The sequence below is a fragment of the Hevea brasiliensis genome, chromosome 12 (assembly GCF_030052815.1).
Source record: "Hevea brasiliensis isolate MT/VB/25A 57/8 chromosome 12, ASM3005281v1, whole genome shotgun sequence".
NCBI classification, from domain to species: domain Eukaryota; kingdom Viridiplantae; phylum Streptophyta; class Magnoliopsida; order Malpighiales; family Euphorbiaceae; genus Hevea; species Hevea brasiliensis.
In genome coordinates, this window is record NC_079504.1 from 45,908,093 (window position 1) to 45,928,368 (window position 20,276).

Sequence of the window (20,276 nt, forward strand, 5' to 3'; positions counted from 1 at the left end):
AGAACCGCAACTTCTCACTAAGTTACCCATCGCTAGGGCACCGGCTCATTTAACTTGGTTGTATTTTATTTCTAAAATTTTTTCTAAATTTTTCTTATTAATATTTGAGTTATTTATGATTCCTCACTTTAGTTTAAATATTTTTCCGGACATTCTAGCTGTCCGAGTCGATATTGGTTACCGAAACAGTAGACTGTACGTACTAGCTAAAGTGAGGACGTTACATACATTCCTCACATGACTTGTAGGCAAGGGAAAAATATACAAAGAGTAAAGGGACAAAGGCTCTATGGACTCAGTGGCTAGCTAGACCCAACAATAGCCAATTAGTCAGTCCCCTCTAAAGAGCATCAGGGACACAATTAGAAGTGATAGAATGAGACATCACTATATTTAAGCCATCACACTCCTAAAATTATATAAATAGAAATAAATACAAAATATATGGATATTCTCTTCATTAGTCCCTAAAAGTTATATTTTACTACTCTAAACTTCCTACCCCTTCACAATTGTGACCCCATTCGCTACTAAGGATGAGAATGACCAATTGCCAACTTATGGATCGAACTGTCATTTCGATGCAAAAATTGCTACACCTATTGTGAAACTCAACAAGTGAGCTTGGACCTCTGCTCTTTGTAGAATCCTCAATGGGCTTACGTTTTGTACTATTGTGCGTTACTCGCATCTTTAATCTTGCGCTGAGATGATGTCCTGGTTTTTTGATCTTTGGTTACCGAGTAAATGATTTTAAAACTTTGTGATCATTATTTTGTTATAACGCTAGAAAAATTTTGCTTTGCGTTTAATGTTGTATTGACATTACTGGATTGAAGAATATGAATTATTTTTTTTATTTCTTTTTAATGGCAAATATTTAACGTTGTTAAATTAGGATTTAATTAAACTGAAATTGGATTATAAAAGGGCTCAATTGATCCCAAACAAAAGTCAGGAGCTAAATTGATCACTGGGTAAAACTTTAAGGGTAAATTTGGATCGTTGGCTATTTTTCTTTATAAAGAAAAGTAAAGAACGGAAAAAGTGGGGGCAGGGCGTCGATCTTACGCCAAATCGAAGTGATAGAAAATTCTAGAAGCAGAGCAGACATTTCTTCCTCTTAGTTGTATAAGAATCCTATCAATCTACTCTTCTCTTCTACTTCATTTACATTCTCTCTTCCTCTAGGTTTCTCTCTATCTCTCAATCATTTTATCTCACTTTTTCCTCGCGTTCTGTTGCTGATCTGGTGTATGATTGTTGTGGTTTTCAGGATTTCATTGGTGAATTTGATTTGATATGGCATCAAAGCGCATTCTGAAAGAGCTCAAGGATTTGCAGAAGGATCCTCCTACCTCTTGCAGTGCTGGTATTCTCTTCTTAATCTCTCTCTCTCTCTCTCTCTCTCTCTCTCTCTCTCTCTCTATTTGCTGAAAAATCTTCAATTGTTTTTTTTTTTTTTCCTTTTTCTTATTTTTATGACTTGAAAATCAGGTCCTGTGGCTGAGGACATGTTCCATTGGCAAGCAACGATTATGGGTCCTGCTGATAGCCCTTATGCTGGAGGAGTCTTCTTAGTTTCTATTCATTTCCCTCCTGATTATCCCTTTAAACCTCCCAAGGTATGTTGCTTTTTTTCCCCATTTACTTATGGTTAATGCTCCTGTTTCTGGTATTCAGTGGCGATAATGTTGGGTTTACACATTTGGGAAGTAGAAAGAAGAACCCGCTGCAAAACCATGCCTTACCTCCAAAAATTCCTCCCAAACATAGTGCAATTAGAGTATGAATATTCCATATTTTTTTTACCCTTAATCCTGAAAGTTAGGGTCTGTTTGGATGGGGTGAGTGAAGTTTAAGTAATGGAAAGGCAAAAGAGAGGAAGAAAGGGGAAGGGTCCTTTAGTGTTATAATAAAAAAAATTTCATATTTGAGAAGGACCGAGTCAATGGAAAGGGAAGGAGGGGCAATGCATGAGAGGTAAATTTAAATGGTGTATAAATAAAATATTTATAATTCTTATCTCTACTTGAGAATAAGAAAAATTGAGATTTAAGGGGTAAGAAGTGGAAGATTTACCTTTACATACTCTTATCCTCAATTAACTTACCTTTTTCCAAAAAGAGATAAAATAGTTATTTACCCTCCTTACCTTTATTTACCCTTATTATCCTCATCCATATAGACCCTTAGGATTAAAATTCTTTTCATTCAAGGTACTTGAGCCCTGATTTTAAGTGAAAGTCAAATACTTTTGTGGGTTATTTTAGTTATAAAAACATATCCTTTCCAAAATCGTTATGTTCTACTAATTTAGTTGCATCGTTTTGGTTGCTATGCTTGAATTGAAAATGATCCTTTTGCATGTGATGGGTTTGGGGTGTCGTGTATTTTAATATGGTGGGTATGCTTAGTACATGTCCTTGATGATGTGCACGTACTGTTTTGTATATCAAGTCATCTTTTGTGGGTCTCTTTTCCTTTAGATACTTGTTTTAGTTTTCAAAATTAAGTATTGTGTATAATTGAGCTTTGGCTCAATAGTATTGCAGTCCTCTCCAAGGATGTGAGGGTAAAAGTTCAAACTCCATTAAGAGCCAAATCAAACCAAAGGGAAAACAAAATTGGGTCTTATTCTCTTGTCAATTCTATTCTTAGTTTTGCATTATCAGTTCTGTAGGCATCTAATATGCTGGACTTTTAGTGTTGTGTATTGCATTGTGAAAATAATGATTGTAATGACCAAAATATAATCTCAGGTTGCTTTTAGGACAAAAGTCTTCCACCCGAACATTAATAGTAATGGAAGCATATGTCTGGATATTCTTAAGGAACAATGGAGCCCAGCGCTAACAATCTCCAAGGTTTGATTTGACTATTACGTTTTCTTTTGTTATTGTTAGACATTCATTACCATTGAAACTTTTATTTATCTGAGAACTGGATTATTTGCAGTATTATACACATAAGCATTGGATGTTTATATGAAACTCACTTGCATAGTTATTAAAGGCTCAAGGCGCACTAAGGCGCCAAGTGATCCTGGAGCCTAGGTGCAAGGCGCAAGGTGAAGGCGCACGCCTGAGCAAAATGAGGCGCAAAAAAAAATAAAAATAAAAATAAAAGTAAAATAAATATGAATATTCCATCAAACTTCAAATAACATAAAACTAAAAATAATAATAACAATTAAGTATTCAAGTATTAAATTATTAAAACTTTAATAGTCTTTTAATATTTCATAATTAAAGTTAAGAAATTATAAAGTAACTATATCTTCTTCATCTTTTTCTACACCTTCTTCTTCTTAATATTCATCTTCAAAATCAATATCTTCATTATTTTCCTCACCTTTAAGAACTAAATGATTATTAAATTTTTTTTTTTTTGAAAAAGATAATGAGTGATAGTGTTGAAAATGAAAATATGAGAGGTTTGTAACCCTGAGTATGTTAGTTTGATGAGATTTTGGTAAATAGTTATCACCAACAATACTAATTTTGAAAACTTCTATATCAACAAATTTCGAGTTGGGTGGTAGTACTTTTTGTCAATGGAAGTACTCGCTGAATGTAGAAATAAAAAAGGCACGCCTTTTTAGCCTTGCGCCTAGAACAAGGAGCACGCCTAGGCGCATAAGGCGAGGGCCTGGTGAATGTTTCCCGCCTTTCTCCTGTAGAGGCGCTAGGCCTGGAGCTTGGTGAGCCTGGAGCCTCAGACGTGCCTTTAATAACTATGCTCACTTGAAATCAGTATGCCTTGTGCACTATTACGTGGTTATCTATTAGTAGGTATGACCATTTGACTCTTAATGTTGTTTATGGGGTGATTATTCTCATTATTAAGGAGAAATTATTCTAATATCTGTTGGATTGCTTGGCTTCCTTCTGTACATGGCTTAGTCCTGTTTTAAGGTATTTAGTGGAGAAGAGATTGGATACAGCAGTAATAATGATAAGGTCCCAAAGGTCTCAGTTTGTGATAGTAAATCTGAGAATTAGTTTTGTCTATTCTATGCATGAATGCTGAAGGTCTGAGATGGCTGGTGACTTTAAATCAACCTGCAATTGCACAATGACTTGATGATCCCTTGGCAATATTTGACAATTTGACTCTCCATTTTATACTGGAACTATGAATATTCAGCTATTTTTCTTGCTATTAAAGGAATGGCAAGATATGAGTGTTCACAGAGTTTAGTCCTGTTTAAGGTGCTTTGTCAGGACTCGGGAGTTGGAGTTAGTGTACCAGTAGTGACTTGACTATGTCTTGAAAGGTCTCATGTTTGATACCTCATCAATTGGAGAAGCTGACTGCAGCTTAGGGTTTTAAAACAGCAAAAGAAAACTGTAGCAGTAATGAAGTCCTGTAAAGCTCATTATGAACTGCATTATATTAGAAATCTTGATGAATTAATTGTTCATGGATAAATGCAGACCATCCATTGTTTGAGAGATTGTTGAGTGCATCTGGTGCACAGGAACCCTCTCTCTTTCATTCATGTGGGATTCTCTTTTCACATTTTCAGGTGTCTATCACATGTTTATGTGTGGATGGTGCATTATTGTTGATGCACCCAATAATTTCTTTATTGTTTAGGAAATGGGGACCTGTACACAGGGTCTCTCTCTCTTCTCTCACCCCCCCCCCCCCCCCTCCTTTTTTTTTTGTGATTTGGGGCGGTGGGGGTTGTTAGGTGTATTCCTTGGGGGGTGGGGGTTGTTAGGTGTATTCCTAATTACCTACTGGCAATTAGATATAATATTGTGTTAATGCTTGATATAATCATAAGATTGATCATATTGGTACCTGCTTGATGGGAGATGAGAGTTGATTGTAAATCATGTATGTTGTGTGATGTATTGTCCTAGAGCATGGTGATGCTAACCTACAATTTAAATATTGATGATATTTATGTTCTTGTGACATTTTATATTCTGCAATTGAATGTGTATTGAAATGCTACCACAACTTATACGTCTAGTTTTGAATAGCTGTCCTTTTAGTCCGTTCCCTATGGTAACATAATATTTATTCCCATGTAAGAATATGACGCAATATTGGTGGAAGTTAAAAGGGGAAATCTTTTTGGTGTAAGAACCCCAACAGTTGGGCTTAAGTTCTTTGTTGACTTCTTTTAGTTGGTTTGAATTTGCGAGGGCAAAATCTTCAGATGATGATCAGACAAATGAAACTTTTATATTTAGCTTTAAATCTATTACAGCAGTGTTGGAATATTTTGGGTGGCCCGAGTACTTTTTTACTTTTCACTGGTGGAATGATTCATAGTAACTTTCTTTGTTTTCTTTCAGTAGGTGCTCTTGTCTATATGCTCCCTGTTGACTGATCCAAATCCTGATGATCCACTCGTCCCTGAAATTGCTCACATGTACAAGACTGACAGAGCCAAGTATGAGGCCACTGCTCGCAGCTGGACACAGAAGTATGCCATGGGTTGATCAGGAACAACCCCTCCACCAAATTCAAAAGAATTTGCTACCCCATGTTTGTTATATCAGTTAGGTAAAATAACGGAAGAGCTAAAATGCCCTTTTGTTTCTGATGTTTTTGTTGCGGACTCGATGTTGGAAAGATCCTGTTAGTCTGTGGATATTTGTTGAACACGAGGGAGGGTAGAAAATTGTAATATATGTTCTCTTGTTCAATGAACCGCTTGTGTTTATCTTATACTCATAATGTTATGTATGGTTGGATGCTTTAAATGATTGATTCAGAAGTGAAAGTGTTGTCTATGAGGCTAGTTATGATTAGGATCCTTGATAGTAATGGCTTGCTTCAGTTGCCAAATCTTATATGCAGATTAAAAGTACTTTTGCAACTTCGCATAGTAATAACCAAAGCGTCTGCACTGGTCTCTTAGAAAATGTAGAAACATTGAAAGGATCAAATTATGGGATAGCTATTGTCCAGTCATTTGGATCCAGGATGCTGTGGTTGAACAGTCTTGGGCTGTCCTGTGCCTTGTAAGTTCTTCTCTGTTTGCTTGAATCTTTAGCTATTGGATAATGCTTCACTTCTTTAAGGTGGCATTACCCTGATTTGAAATATGAAGCTTTGCGGAAAGACAGACTCATCACAGGCTGAATTTGAAGTATCTTACTTGCCTCTTGTATAGTCAAATTATTTGTTGAAAGTTGAAAATAAAAAATATGATTAAGATGGTCCAACCATAATCAGTATGATCTGTTGCATAATTATGTTTAGAAGTCAAAAAGCTGGAACCTATGAATCTCCAAGGTAGTGGTGGGAGGCTTTCAAGGAAAGAGTTGCAAGAGATTTTTCAAGTATTGAAGCTCAAATTCAGTGTGAAATGAATGGGTTTGAACTGTCACTGGTGCGGTGGGACAGCATATCATGATATTGTAAGAAAATAATCGAGATAGTTGCAGGAGTTTAGGAGATGAGAGCGAAGGCATTAATCATTATAACCTTATCGCTTAGTTTTCAAGCATTGAGATTGAGGGTTGGGTTGGGTTGGGACGGTCACTGACTCGTAGCTACTTCGTTCGACTCTATTATATTTATATATGAACATGGTATGCTTACACATGCTAGCTCACTGGAGGTGTCTTGACCTTTGCTTCCTATCTAAGCCTGCAACCAACTAAAGCAAATCGTTCTTTTTTCAACTTTTTAATGGTGTTTTTATTTTCCCATTTAGCTTTAATTCTTGTATGTGCCCATGTGTCTGTCCCTCTTTTTCTTATGCATTTTTAATGTTAGGTTTGGTTGAATTTGCTGGATAGCTCTTAAACTCCTGTTCATCTAGTAGAGAAAGAGAAATTTACAATTTGGTCTTTGAATTTTGCTCTATATTATATTTTAGTATCTAAATTTTGAAAAATTAGTTATTTAATCCTTGGATTTTACATTATATTACACTTTAGCCCTTATATTTTTAAAAATTAATTATTTAATCCTTATAATATATAAAATGATTTAGTCATTGTAATTTTAATGTTTATAACAATTTTATCTATTTACATAATGATTAAATTATTTTATATATTGAATTCAAGTGTGATATAGTATAAAATTCATAGACTAAATAATTAATTTTTTAAAATATAGGGATTAAAGTGTAATATAACATAAAATTTATGAATTAAATAATTAATTTCCTGAAATTTAAAGACAAAGTGTAGTACAAGATAAAATTGAGAGACCGAATTGTAAATTTCTCGTGAAGAGATGGTGAGGAGAAACGCATGATAAAAGCAAAGAAATAGTGAGGAGAAGCATGATGGGCGTCCCACGTCACGAGGAGAAGGGCATCTCTGATACCGACTTTTGGAGACACAGAAAGTGGAAAAGAAGTAATTCAAAAGAGGCACGTTTCTTACTGCTGTTCTGAAAATGGAAATGGTTGGATTACTCTTCACACTCACAGTCGTGTTAATTCATCTGGCTCTTTCTTTTTTAAGTTCACTCTTTCAGTACAAGAGACTCAAGATATAGAAGTTATTTAATTGGGGTGAATAGATTAAAGTTGAACTTTTGGAGAAGTGTATAAAGCTGCTTGATTTACATTATTAAATCAACTTTTTGTGAGTACATTATATTTTTTTAGAAAAGTAAATTATAAGGAAAGATTTGGTAAGTTGTATTTTCTTATAAGTATAATATAATTTTTTACCCTTTAATTTGTTATACATTATTATATTATAGAGAAAATAGTCGAACATAACTCATTTCAAAAGTTAATTCAAGAGGAAAAGAGTGTCTAAAGGGCCACATACGAAGCATATTACTCGTATCCCAAACAAACATGGGATCTTAACACACCTCCTTCGAACTCAGGACCAAACACATAAAGTATAAAATATTTATGAGGCCTAAATATTGGTTAGGAAGGTTCTGATATAATTTTAATAAAATAGGCTGTAACTAACTCACACTTAAAAACTAGCTCATAAGAGTAGAAGTGCCCAAGATTATATGAGAAGCATATTATCCCTATCTCAAATCAATGTAAAATTTTAATAAATTTTACATATAAAATAATTGAGACTCACGTATTTATGTTTTGAATTTAGACCATATATTTTTTTCTATGCAATAAATTTATTATAATAGTTGTACTTAATAATTATCATTCAGTTGCCCCATTATATGCATTTAACACATGACTAGGCTAATTCTTCAATAATACTCCATTATTATAGAAACTCATCTCTTTGAATTAACGTTAATAAGATGATGTTTTATAAATTAATTTTAAATTAAAATGAAAAAACACTAAAGTGCCTAGTTTTTAAGAGTATAAAGAAAAATAATAATAAAAAAAATTATGTGATTAAAAATGAAGTGAATTTAATATAATATCTAAAAAATATAAAATAATATGTAGTGAAAGAATAATAAATATGATATTCATTACCATAAGAAAGATGATAGATAATGAATGAATAATAAATAAAAAAAATAACAAATATTTTCTTTCTCCTCAATAATATAAGAGATATTTTAGGAGTTATTAAATGCTCATTCCTTCAATATTCAACCTTCCCTACCAAATAAGGAGTGAAGAAGTGAAATGTTCCTCCATTAATATCTCACCCCTCCTCACACCAAACTAACCACTAAATTAAACACATTCATCTCTAAACTTAAACATTCACTACAAGTTATGTTGAATTTGCTTATATATGGTGTGGTATTAGAGTAATTCATGAAAATTTTGAAAATATAATCACTACATGTATATTATAGCCATTGATTCTCACTAACTCCCATCTTGTTATAATTAACAATTAAAATTTATTTACTACATATACAATAATTACATAGAATTAATCACCACCATTATTATTATTGCTACTTGAATTAAAGTTTGAACTAAATTCTCATTATATTTCAAAAAAAAAAAAAAAAGAGAACTTAAATTGGAGATATCTTAAATAGTCTGTCTTTGATTCTGTTCAGCAACGGTTGCAGTATTTAGTATTTTAACCATAATTAAAATATTATTTCTCTTATTTATATTATTTAGCAGCATAATATTTATATCAACTTTTAAAGATTGAAGGAGCTGTTCATAAAAAGTTATCTCTCATAATTTTTAAAAATTAAAAAAATATTTTGATTAAAATTAATAAAATAATACTATTATTTTTACCTTTAGTAGATAATTGAATCGTTATTTTTATCAAATACTTTTATTTTTAATCGCTATATAAATAACTAATAACTAATAGCTAATATTTAATAATTGATAATTATTAAAATAATTAATATTATCGAATAAAACTTTTCTATATAATTAAAAACATCTAATTCATTATAGGCTTATTTTCTTACTCAAATTTGAGATTTCTCATTTATAATGGCCTTTAATAATTAAAAAAAAAAAGTAAACTTTTCATATTGAGGGAGGGAAAAAGAAAACAATAACTTTAGTAGAAGAATACGAAACGAACACTAATATATATATATATATATATATATATATATATATATGGAAACTTCTTTACTTAATTCTATGAAGTCTTCTCTCTTCCGTCTTCGAAGCACAGACTAGAAAAGGATCAAAGACGACCTGTCGTGGAACCAAATTAACCTTAAAAAATATAATAAAATAAAATAACAAACGGTGCTTTTGACACGTCAAACATAGGCAGCTAGACGCTAGAGGTTAAGCATTCTTGGGCTGAGCTAGCTACGTACTGATCCCCTCCAATACTCCCAGTGACCCGCCCCCCACGACAAACAACAGTACAGAGATTTTTTTTTTGCCTTCCCTATATATCCATGTACTCCTCTCTTCTCTCTTTGTAGCCTCTTTTCCTCGATCCTTCTCTCCGAATAACCTCTTCTTTTTCCCGCCGAAAGCCCAACACTTTGTAGTTGTGCTGCAGCTTCTCTGGACTTCCCAGTAATGGTGTCAGCTTCTTCCAATCTGAAAAGCTATTTGCCTCTTTTTTCTATTTGTCTCTTTGTCTCCTCTCCCCATAATTATTTCTCTCTTTCTCTTATAAATTCTTAACTCGACCAAGCCTAACTCAGTTTCTTTCGCTTCTTTTTCATCGAACCTAACTCAGTTTCTTTCGCTTCTTTTCCGATCGATCTTTCTGCTGTACTCTTGCCCCAGATGACAGAAACCATTTTAAACCCCGAACCTCTCTCCATGTCCGTACAACCAGCGATCAAATTCACCGAGCATGTAACCACGACCAGCAAGCTCATCCCCATCTCTTCAAGAACCCGGAAAAGACTCATTAGAATCATCCTCACAGACCCCTATGCCACTGATTCATCCAGTGATGAAGAAGATGAAGAAAAGAAAGAACCAAGGAAAGGAAAGAAATTAGTGAAGAGAGTGAAGAGGCACGTCAGAGAAATCAGCTTTAAGCAAACCAGACCATCAGGTCCACCACCTTTTATTGCTAAAAGGAGACCTTCGAGATCTCCGGAATCTGGCATCACTTCCCGGAAGAAGTTTCGAGGTGTCCGTCAGAGACCGTGGGGCAGATGGGCCGCCGAGATTCGAGATCCAAACCGCCGGAAACGGGTTTGGCTCGGTACCTTCGACACCGCTGAGGAGGCTGCCACTGTGTATGATAGAGCTGCAGTGAAACTCAAAGGCTCTAACGCCGTTACGAACTTTCCTAACCCCGCTATGACGGAAGACATAGACAGTCAAAGGGATGGTTGTGAATCCTGCGATTCACCAAGCTCCGTCATGTCCTCCCCTACGTCGGTCCTCGGATATGAAGGATTAACGACGTTTGATGACAATTTCAGTTACGGTGACGTTGACGCTTTCGGATTCGATATTGACGTGCCGTTAAATCTAGCGAATTTTATGTCATCGGGAAAACATTTGGCCGGCGAAGAATTCGTTGACCTCGATGATTTCTTGGTCGACGTTATATCCTAAGTATAGTGTAAACAATGTCTCTTCAGTCACTGATTTTGTCTAGGAAATTTCAGCGAACAGGGTGCAGTATTTGGTAATTTCACTTTGCCGACGTGGCGTTTTACTATTTGTTATTAAGGGCGACTAAGGGAAACAAGTGGGCAAGTTGTTGGCGGATTTACAAAAGTGCCCTCGTTGGTGGTTTTGGTTTGATTAGTCAAACACTACGAAGTGTAATTAAACGTGGAGTTTTAGCCGATTGTAGGGATTTATACGGCGATTTTGTCACGTGTTCTAAGTATTTTTGTACTCGTATAATTAAAATTATATATTATTAACTATTTAAATTATTTATGTAATTTGGTGTGATTTCTATTAAATTATTAACTATGAAAAAAAGAAAAAAAAATAAAATTAACGATTTATGACTCAATAATTAATTTCAAAAATCATAAATTTAAAATCGAAAACTAAAAATAAAGAAAGAAATGAATTAATTAACAAAACAAGTCAAATGGGTTTAATTAAAATAATAAATAATTTCCGCAGATTGTGTTTGGGGATGTGGGTGGTGTATAACGCAAAGACTTAGGATTGTGTATATTAATAATATTATTATTGGTGAAAGAAAGGGACGTAATAGGATAATTAAAAAAGAGAGAGCTTATGATGTTTAATGTCATGGTTCGTTGAACTTTGAATGAATCTTCTTCTTCATTTTCTTTTGCTTCTTCTTCTTCTTTTCTTCTTATAGGTATATTGTTTTATTCTTGGATTGTTACTCGTTAATAATGACATATAGTGGGATTAGTCTTGTTGGATTGCATCCCTTTGCTTGGAATTTTCAACACTTACCCTATTGCCTCGTCATTCTCATGATATATATACATATATAATCAAATATATAAGATTTTTTAAAATATGTTCATGCATTTATCCTAACATTTCATTATTTATTTCACCAGTCATAACATAGTCACGTGTTCATAGGGGAAAATATTATTGTAGAGTCAAGTCTAAGCGTACATTGTAATCACAGAAATAAATACCCCACAAATTGAATCAAGACAAAGGTAATTCTTAGCGCACATACACTTCCTTTTCTCTATGTATTTCTCTTGTCACGTTTCACCCTTCTTTTTTATTTTTAGCGAAATCGCGTTATGTCATTTCACTTACACATTTTTTTTAATATATTTATCTTATTACATAAATAAAAAGGAAAATGCTTAGTGTACAAAATTTGGTGTAAAAAAACATACAAAAAGGGGTAATTCAGTAAATTCATAATATTTTTTAGATGTACAATGTCTATTTAACTCTTTATGGATTTTTCATGTCACGACCCAACTTATGGGCCGGACCGACACTAGAACCTGGGCCAGCTTAAAGCCCCCGAGGCCCGTAGTAAGCCTAACTATTCCTCAAATCCATAGCCAGGCCCAATATGCATATAAAATAATTTAAATTAAACTGTTCTAATTATATTATGAGCCAACTTAACCCAGAAATTTTTAGAAACTAAGATTCGGGAGAGCCCAGCTCAACCCTGTTACCTCATTTACAAACTGTTTAAATACCATACAAATCTTTATTTATTAATTTCAAAAATTTAAATTAACACAATTTCTATGAAGGGCCACACTATTACTAACACATGCGGAGTTCTAGATTTTAAATTTTGAAAAGATAGTAAAATAATTAAATAATCTACGTTAAACCTGCGAGGAAGAAAACAGGTTGCTCTGTAAAATAACTCCTCCTGTGGCCTGGAAAAAATATTGAACAGGAGTGAGCATTCGACTCAGAGAGTAAAAAATCAATTTTAACCATAATCTCTATAACTATCTAAAACTAATGCACCCTGTGGAGTGAAATGCAACATCAATAATATTTTCACATCATAACAGCAAAAAGGTAATTTGGAGCACTCACACACCCAGTAATATCAATAATAATATATGGGAGCTGATCCCCTGTACAGCTCTCTTAAATCCAACCTGGTGCCAGCGAAGAACTCAAGCCGGACTTTCGCTTAATAAACCAAATCGGGGTCCCAGCGAAGAACTCAAGCCGTGACTACCCTCCGAAGGATCGGGTCCCAGCGAAGAACTCAAGCCGTAACTACCCGTCCTATCCATAGTCTACACCACATCACACGCACGCCAACGCACGCACACTGCTCTAAATTGCCACAACAACATCCATGGCACTTTTAACAGTTATGAATGCAACATAAATCGTGCCTAGAGTTTAACTACATAAATATATGCATATAAGTGATGCATGGGCATGCTTGGACATATAATAATATCGAAATTACAATTAAAATTAATATTTTACTCACAGTACACCGATGACTATTGTGGCTGCTGGATGCAGAAAAATAGCCGACCTCGATCACCTAATAATTAAATTATAAATTTATTAGTACTAAGTTAAGATAAAACTCTAAAGAGGCAATAGACAGCCTAATTCATGCCGAAAATCCGACAGAGTTTCCCCTATACCTAGGGCCTATCTAACCTGCAAAAAGGCTCAAATAACACTTTTAAATTCTCAATTTCCACAATCACATCTCATCAATATCACATGGCCCCTCCTGGGCCATTCAAATCAGACAATACTCAAAATCTTAAAAATTACGTTTTAGTCCCTATAATTGACATTTTTCAAAAATCCACTCAAACATGCTCTAAAAATTCTAAAATTTTGCCCCGCGGTCCTTAATAATATTATAAGGCTATTGCAAAATGAATTGAAATTTTCTAGTCAGCCATGAATATTTTATTTAAGAATTTTACTCGATTCCATAAGTTTCCAACAGCTAACATATTTTTAATTCAACCCAATTCAATATTCACATATTTAGACCTCCATCCTCAAGCTTCAACCAATCATATAAAATTTAATTATCTTAATTTCAAATAATCTTATATGCCCATATGCTAAAAATCTAACTAAAATCTATCTATATTTTTCAAAAATATTCTACAATTACTCAAAAATTAAACAAACACCATAGAATATCTCCAAATAATTTTACTTTCATCATATATTTTTCTTAGAATTTTTTTCCAATTTTTCCTGTTTAAGAAACACCGTATTTATGCTCCACAGACAGAGAAATAATAGAAATTGTCTTACCCGAAGTTTATCTGTCTCAAAAATTCCAAAAATTTACGAGGGAGCCTCTGGAAGTTGAATCACCTCCATAGCCCATCGGAGCCACCGCCGGAACCACCGCGCACGGTGGCCGCCCGCCGGTCGCCGGTGACATTTGCTGGATCTGATCATACCACCATATTCCTCTCCTCTTCCTCAGTCCATAGGTGGTCTCGGATCGTCGATCCAACGGTCGGATCGTCGTAGATCTGACGAAAAAGCTTGAAAAACCTGAAACTTCTCTCCTCCATATCTCACTCATCCGATCTCCATTTGCTGCAAAATTGGTATCAAAAGAAAGCTCTTGGAACAAGCTTTCAAACGCTACCTGAATCGCCTCGATTGGACGTCGGATGAAGCCGGAATCGAGCCGGAAAGCCGCTGCCCACTGTGCGCGCGTTTTCTCTCTCCTCTCCCTCTCTTGCCGCCGTTTCTGGTGTCTGGCCGTCGCCGGCCGGGTGGGAAGCTGCTTGGGAGGTCGCCGGAGAAAGAAAGAAGAAGAAGAGAGGAAAGGAGAGGGAAAGAAGAGAAATGGGGGGGGGGGGGGGGTCCTCCTCCCGTTTTTCTTTTCAATTTTTTTTTTTTTCTTTTTGTGGTTGTTACATTCTTCCCCCTTAAGAAAAATTCATCCTCGAATTTTCGAATAACAAAGAAATAAGGAAAAGAAGATTATTAGAACAAGTGCAATAATTACTTCTTCAGCTATGCAGAGATTGGTAAAACATTTATTCTTCAAACTCTTCGTATATTATATATGATATTCTACCGCTCTCTGATTCTACTATAGTATCCTATTTATCATCATCTCTTTTTAGAAATGCTCTTATCTCTTGGCTATTCACTGATCACTCTTCTAACATTTTAGGTATTCATTATAACTCTATTACTCTCGATTTAATCTCTGATAACTTTAATTAACTTTGGCGCTTACCTCACTTTTATTACGCTCTATCGTGTCTCTTAGTGACTTCAGTCCTCATCCCTTTGTTTCAATAATCTCTGTTTCCCCAAAACATGACTTATGTTCCTTATCTTAAGGCATCCTATGAGTAGCTTTCCTGTAGCACCTAATCTAGGCATCTTGTTCGAGATCTTCACTCTCCTTATGACCTCAGTGGTCAATACCTCACTTCTCGTTCTACCGCTACTGTTGTTCTGTCGTTATTGCGTCACTGCAAAGTGATTCTGTTTGTCACACTAAATTATTATTTTGGACCTGTAAACTTAATATTCTATGCATGTTTGATGAATTGGATGAGGGAGCTGAGCTCCCATTTATTTTTATACTGATGAGTATGTGGAGGGTGAGCTGAGCTCCCAAATTGAGTATTTATTGTGTTTACAAGTCGGGTGAGTCAAAAACTCCCCGTTGAAAGGTCCATTTTATGGCCGGACTCTGTCCGGTTGATTTCTTAAAATTGGGCTCAAATGGGCCTTAGAGTTGGGTTAAGTGAATAGTTAGGCTTACTACGGGCCTCGAGGGCTTTAGGCTGGCCCAGGTCCTAGTGCCGGTCCGGCCCATAGGTTGGATCGTGACATTTCAGATTTAAATTTTAAAATTTGCAACTTCTCTCTCTTCTATTATTTGTCACCCAATCAAATATCACCAACTTTATAATCTATCATTTTTTACTAAATTTTCAATCAATTAGAATCTATCTCACCATCCATTTAACCTATCAGAACCTACCATTCTTTTAGCCTATTAGAGCTCATCATTATTATAACCTATCAGAATCTATCATCCTTTTAGCTTATTAGAGCTTACTATTACTATAACCTATCAGAGCCCACCATCACATTAACCAATAATGACTTATCTCAACCTCTAACTCCATAACCCTTCTCAAGCAAGAGACTCCACAATCCAAACTCAAGCATTTTTGGTTTAATTTTCTTCATGTATCTATTTTCGGTTTAATCTTTTTTTTTTTGTTATTTTCGAATCAAATTTATATTTTTCATCTCATACATACTCCAAGCTCTGCAACAATGAGAGGTGATTCGATTTTTACAAGAGGAAAGAAAAATTAAAAATATTATGTTGTCTTCGAAGGTAGAACTCGCAGAGTATTTTCTTTATGGCAATATTGTGCATCGACTGTTTTAGGTGTAAGTGGAAGTGTTTACAAGTCTTTTAATAGTTATGATGAAGCTCTTTATGCTCATGATCAATATTGTAACGATAAAAAGATAGATGCTCATGATCAATATTGTAACGATAAAAAGATAGGTGAAGAGACATCTCAAGTGCTTAATGTTGAAGAAATAGACATACAAGAATACGAAGGGACAAATAAGAATGCTTAGATCTATTTCTTTGCTGGAGATTTAGTAGGACTACTAATATCTAAATCTGATGGTACAGTTTGATAGAAATATTTTTTTTTCATGAATTATGCTAATATCATGTGAATTTGATTGGTTTTAATTAATCTAAATTCGAGGAAAATATGGGATTATTGGTAATTTTATTGTGGAGAAAGAATCCATAGTTTTATACTATAATTTTATTAAGCCTTGTATTTGTTTGTTATTATTGAAATAGTAAATATTCTCTTCCATTTCCTTTAATTTATTTGCCATTAAATTAAGCCTATACATGGATGGAAATTAGATGAAAATCATTCAAAGAGTTACGAACAAAGTAACAATTCAATTTTATATTTCATGCCCAACACAGCATATGAAAAAATATATAAATTACTAGCCTTAATGGTATTGGTCATTGTTTGGCAGTTTCAAGTAAAAACTAAATGCAAATCGAAGTAAAACGCAGGGGTGTAGTTCACTGTCCATTTTACATGATGACCAGCACATGCAAATTTCGTGTATAATGTAAATTTGACCGCCCACCCCTCATGGATATTGTAGCAACATAAGTGATGTAGGGCTTGGACTGCAAAGGAATAATATAAGAAGTCAAAGTAGGTAATCCAACCCTGGCGGTATTGGACATTGCTTGATAATTTTAAGCATAAATTAAGTACAAAGCAAATAAAATTATAATATTTACAAAATTTAAGCAAGCTATATAGCATTATCATAGGCAAATTTGGCACTGCAAATATAAGCAAATATAATTATCTTGTATAATATTGACACTAATTATAAAGAAGTAATCCATCGTAAGAGTTTGAAATATCAAACACATATAATAATATCATATGTCAATTAAACAGTGCAGTAAATAAGATAGCTAGAAATGGATTAGAAGTTCTATTATTTAGGATTCAATGCAAGAAAAAAAAAAGGTACATTAAAATCAAATCCAATTTTGGACATCATCAGCCATAAGGTCAAATTCAGATTTTCAAAACTAAAATCGCTGTCAATGTGTGCAACACTTTGATGTTGGCTAATTAGGATTCCATCTCCACTATGATTTATCGAGGTACCATGATGATCACGTGCATTTTCCTATCAAACAAACAAAATGTGAAAAATTAAATTTTTTTATTAATGAACTGCCTATAAAAAAAATTAAAAAACAACTAATTACCTATCCAATTATAATTAACAATGAAATTATATTATTATAACCTGATCTTTATTATTTTGTATGTTAAAGTTTGTGGTTCGCCCTCCACCAGCTACATGCGTGCGACGTCCACAACGACCTCTCCTACCTCTAGTTCTGCTACGGTTGCTTCCTCCATTCAATTCATGTCTTGATCGGAATCAATTGCTTTGTGGCCTTCCGCAGCTACGAGCCTCATTTGGATTCAAAATAGCAATTGAACTATCTAAATTTGTAATGCCAACATTTTCTGAGCCTACTGCAGAAGCTAATAATCCATCATTCCATTCTGATAAATTCACTTGCAAAGCTCGAAATTGCCTCTTAACATACTCCATCTTCTGCATTTTGCCAATGGCAATGTCAATTATTTGCTCAAATTCTCCCTCAAGTTCTTAGTATTTCTGGTATTTCTCTGTCATCTTTGGATAGGCTCCAACAAAAAACTTTTTAATGTATAGATGGTGCACATCTTTTCTCCATCTTTTAATTAAATATCTTTCATTAGTTATCTCGATGCCTTTTGTAACCATCACTTTCAAGATGTGGTAGCAAAGTGTTCCACTTGACTCAAAACTTTTGCCGTGGTAATTGAAATATTGCTCGTTTTCTCTGTGCTCAACTCTGTACACAAACTCCTTGTGGTACCAATCATTGATTATGCACCTCTCCAGTATATTGTATCTCTCTAACCCATGCTCATTGCTCTCTTTATCCTGATTTCGAGGATTCACATCACAATACCATAATCGCTTAATCTGCTCTTGAATCAACTTAAACATTTCATGAGTGAAGGCATGTTGAAATTTTCTTTCCCATCCAAATGGAGATATGTAGTTAACAACTCTATTTTTTGATATGAACTCTGAAAGCAACTCTTTCTCATTCTTCCTACGTATGGCCATCTCATATTGTTTGACAAATCGCTTCAATGTGCTTCTTGAGTTAATATAACCATCAAAGTAAGTATGCATGCCCTCACTTCTTTGAGTAGACATCATTCCAGCCCAGAACATGTGTTTGAGATAGACCGGTACCTAATAGATGGGTACCCAATTCTCCCTTTCAAAATAAAGCTTCATCAACCATTCATTATTTTCTTGTCCATACTTCATCAAGAAATTATTCCAATTTGTTTCAAACATCTCAATCATTAGACTATCGAATATTAAAGCCTTAAACTCATTAGTTGCTTTTGTAAAATCTTCCACACCCTTAAACTTCTCTAACACTTTGCTAAGTATATGCCATAAGCAGAATCTGTGTCTTGTTTCAGGCATGACTTCCTTGATAGTAGCCCTAATGCTTTTTTATTGATCAGTAAGAATCGCATGGGGATGAATGTCTACCATTGCTGAAAGCCAAGTTGATAACACACACTTGAAAGTCTCTACATCCTCGTGGGACAATAAGGCACAACCTAACAGAATAGATTGGCCATGGTGATTAACACCAACAAATGTTGCAAAAGGCATTCGGTATCGGTTCACAAGATAAGTTGTGTCAAAGCATATAACATCATGGAATTCCTCATATGCAGCTCTACCCCGCAGATGAATCCATAACATGTTTCTAAGCCTGCATTCCCAATCAACATCGATAGCATAGAAGAAACTACTTTCTATTACTTGTAATCTGCAAAAGAGCTTTCGGATGGACTCTGCATCTTCATCATCTAGTCGTAACATTCTCCTACTATTAACAAAATTTCTGCAGTTTTTAGGAAAACATCCCATCTTTTCTGGACCTCCAAATTGTACTTCTAGCAATCTAATGCTCTTAGAAGGCCTTATTCTAGCTATATCATTGGCCTCTAATGATCTTTTCACAATATTAGATAAACCTCTGTGATGAGTCATAAACCTCGACATAGATGGATCTAATTGGTGGATATGGTCAGTTACGACTCGTCCAATAACCCATAAGCCATTTTCTTTCAAAGAAGCATTTATTCTCGCTGAACAATTCACCCTCTTGGTTTATTTACCACTATGTGGTTTACTTCCCTTGTCACAAGTGATTAGCACATATTTAGGAACTAAACTGTTGCCTTTAGAAGATGATCTTATCACAATTGAAAATCCTTTCAATCTAGCATGATGCTTGTAGAAATTAACCAAATCATCCATAGTTGGAAAATGCATCCCAGTTTTTGGACCTTCCTCCACATTGTAAGGAATTTCATTCTCATGAACATTTGAACATTGACCATCGCTGCCTGACTGAGATTCTTCAATCGGGCCTTCCTCATAACCATGGGAAGGTGTGCCATTGGTGCCATTGGAAGGTTCATCGCTAAGAGAGTTTGCATCGAACAAGCTATCATCATCTCTAATCCCTAATGTATCATACAGCTCTCTCCGTCTTCTCTCATTTTCAACCTCCATTACCCTTAATCAATACTATAAAATTCACCCACTATAACACAAAATCTTAGACGGTATTGGTATGTTTATTATAGTGGATGAAGATTGATCATTTTTGTTCTACCTTAAACCATAGATGAAGGAAATATATTTTTTTTCTAAGAGATGAAAATAAGATTTGGATGGAAAATTATGAAAAAGACTATGATTGTTTCAATTTTTGGAAGGGTTAGACATGATTAGTTGAATTTTTGGTGAAATATTATTGGTTGAGAGATTGGTGAAAACTATTGATTGGTTAAAGGTTTGGTGCAATATGATTAGTTGAAGTTTTGGTACAATG

The 20,276-nt window shown here is 34.5% G+C and overlaps 3 protein-coding genes and 1 long non-coding RNA gene across 4 annotated transcripts; 2 read left to right on the top strand and 2 right to left on the bottom strand.

The window, feature by feature from the left end:
• The first annotated feature begins 1,054 nt into the window (after positions 1–1,054).
• Positions 1,055–5,756, top strand: LOC110642633 (ubiquitin-conjugating enzyme E2-17 kDa). Its single transcript, XM_021794741.2, has 5 exons — positions 1,055–1,191; positions 1,277–1,372; positions 1,498–1,625; positions 2,763–2,867; positions 5,319–5,756. Exons 2-5 carry the CDS (start codon positions 1,303–1,305, stop codon positions 5,460–5,462), a joined length of 447 nt encoding a protein of 148 aa, XP_021650433.1. The 5' UTR covers positions 1,055–1,191; positions 1,277–1,302; the 3' UTR covers positions 5,463–5,756.
• A 3,986-nt stretch (positions 5,757–9,742) lies between these two features.
• Positions 9,743–11,236, top strand: LOC110642635 (pathogenesis-related genes transcriptional activator PTI6). The gene has a single exon (XM_021794745.2). The coding sequence runs from the start codon at positions 10,115–10,117 to the stop codon at positions 10,901–10,903; it is 789 nt and encodes a 262-aa protein (XP_021650437.2). The 5' UTR covers positions 9,743–10,114; the 3' UTR covers positions 10,904–11,236.
• Positions 11,237–12,451: 1,215 nt separating this feature from the next.
• LOC131171262 (uncharacterized) lies at positions 12,452–13,360 on the bottom strand. Its single transcript, XR_009141832.1, has 2 exons — positions 13,230–13,360; positions 12,452–12,651 (listed from the first exon to the last, which is right to left on the bottom strand). It is a non-coding gene; the product is annotated as an uncharacterized LOC131171262 (long non-coding RNA).
• Positions 13,361–18,877: 5,517 nt separating this feature from the next.
• LOC131171227 (protein FAR-RED IMPAIRED RESPONSE 1-like) lies at positions 18,878–19,954 on the bottom strand. Its single transcript, XM_058130700.1, has 2 exons — positions 19,555–19,954; positions 18,878–19,446 (listed from the first exon to the last, which is right to left on the bottom strand). Exons 1-2 carry the CDS (start codon positions 19,952–19,954, stop codon positions 18,878–18,880), a joined length of 969 nt encoding a protein of 322 aa, XP_057986683.1.
• Positions 19,955–20,276: the final 322 nt, after the last annotated feature.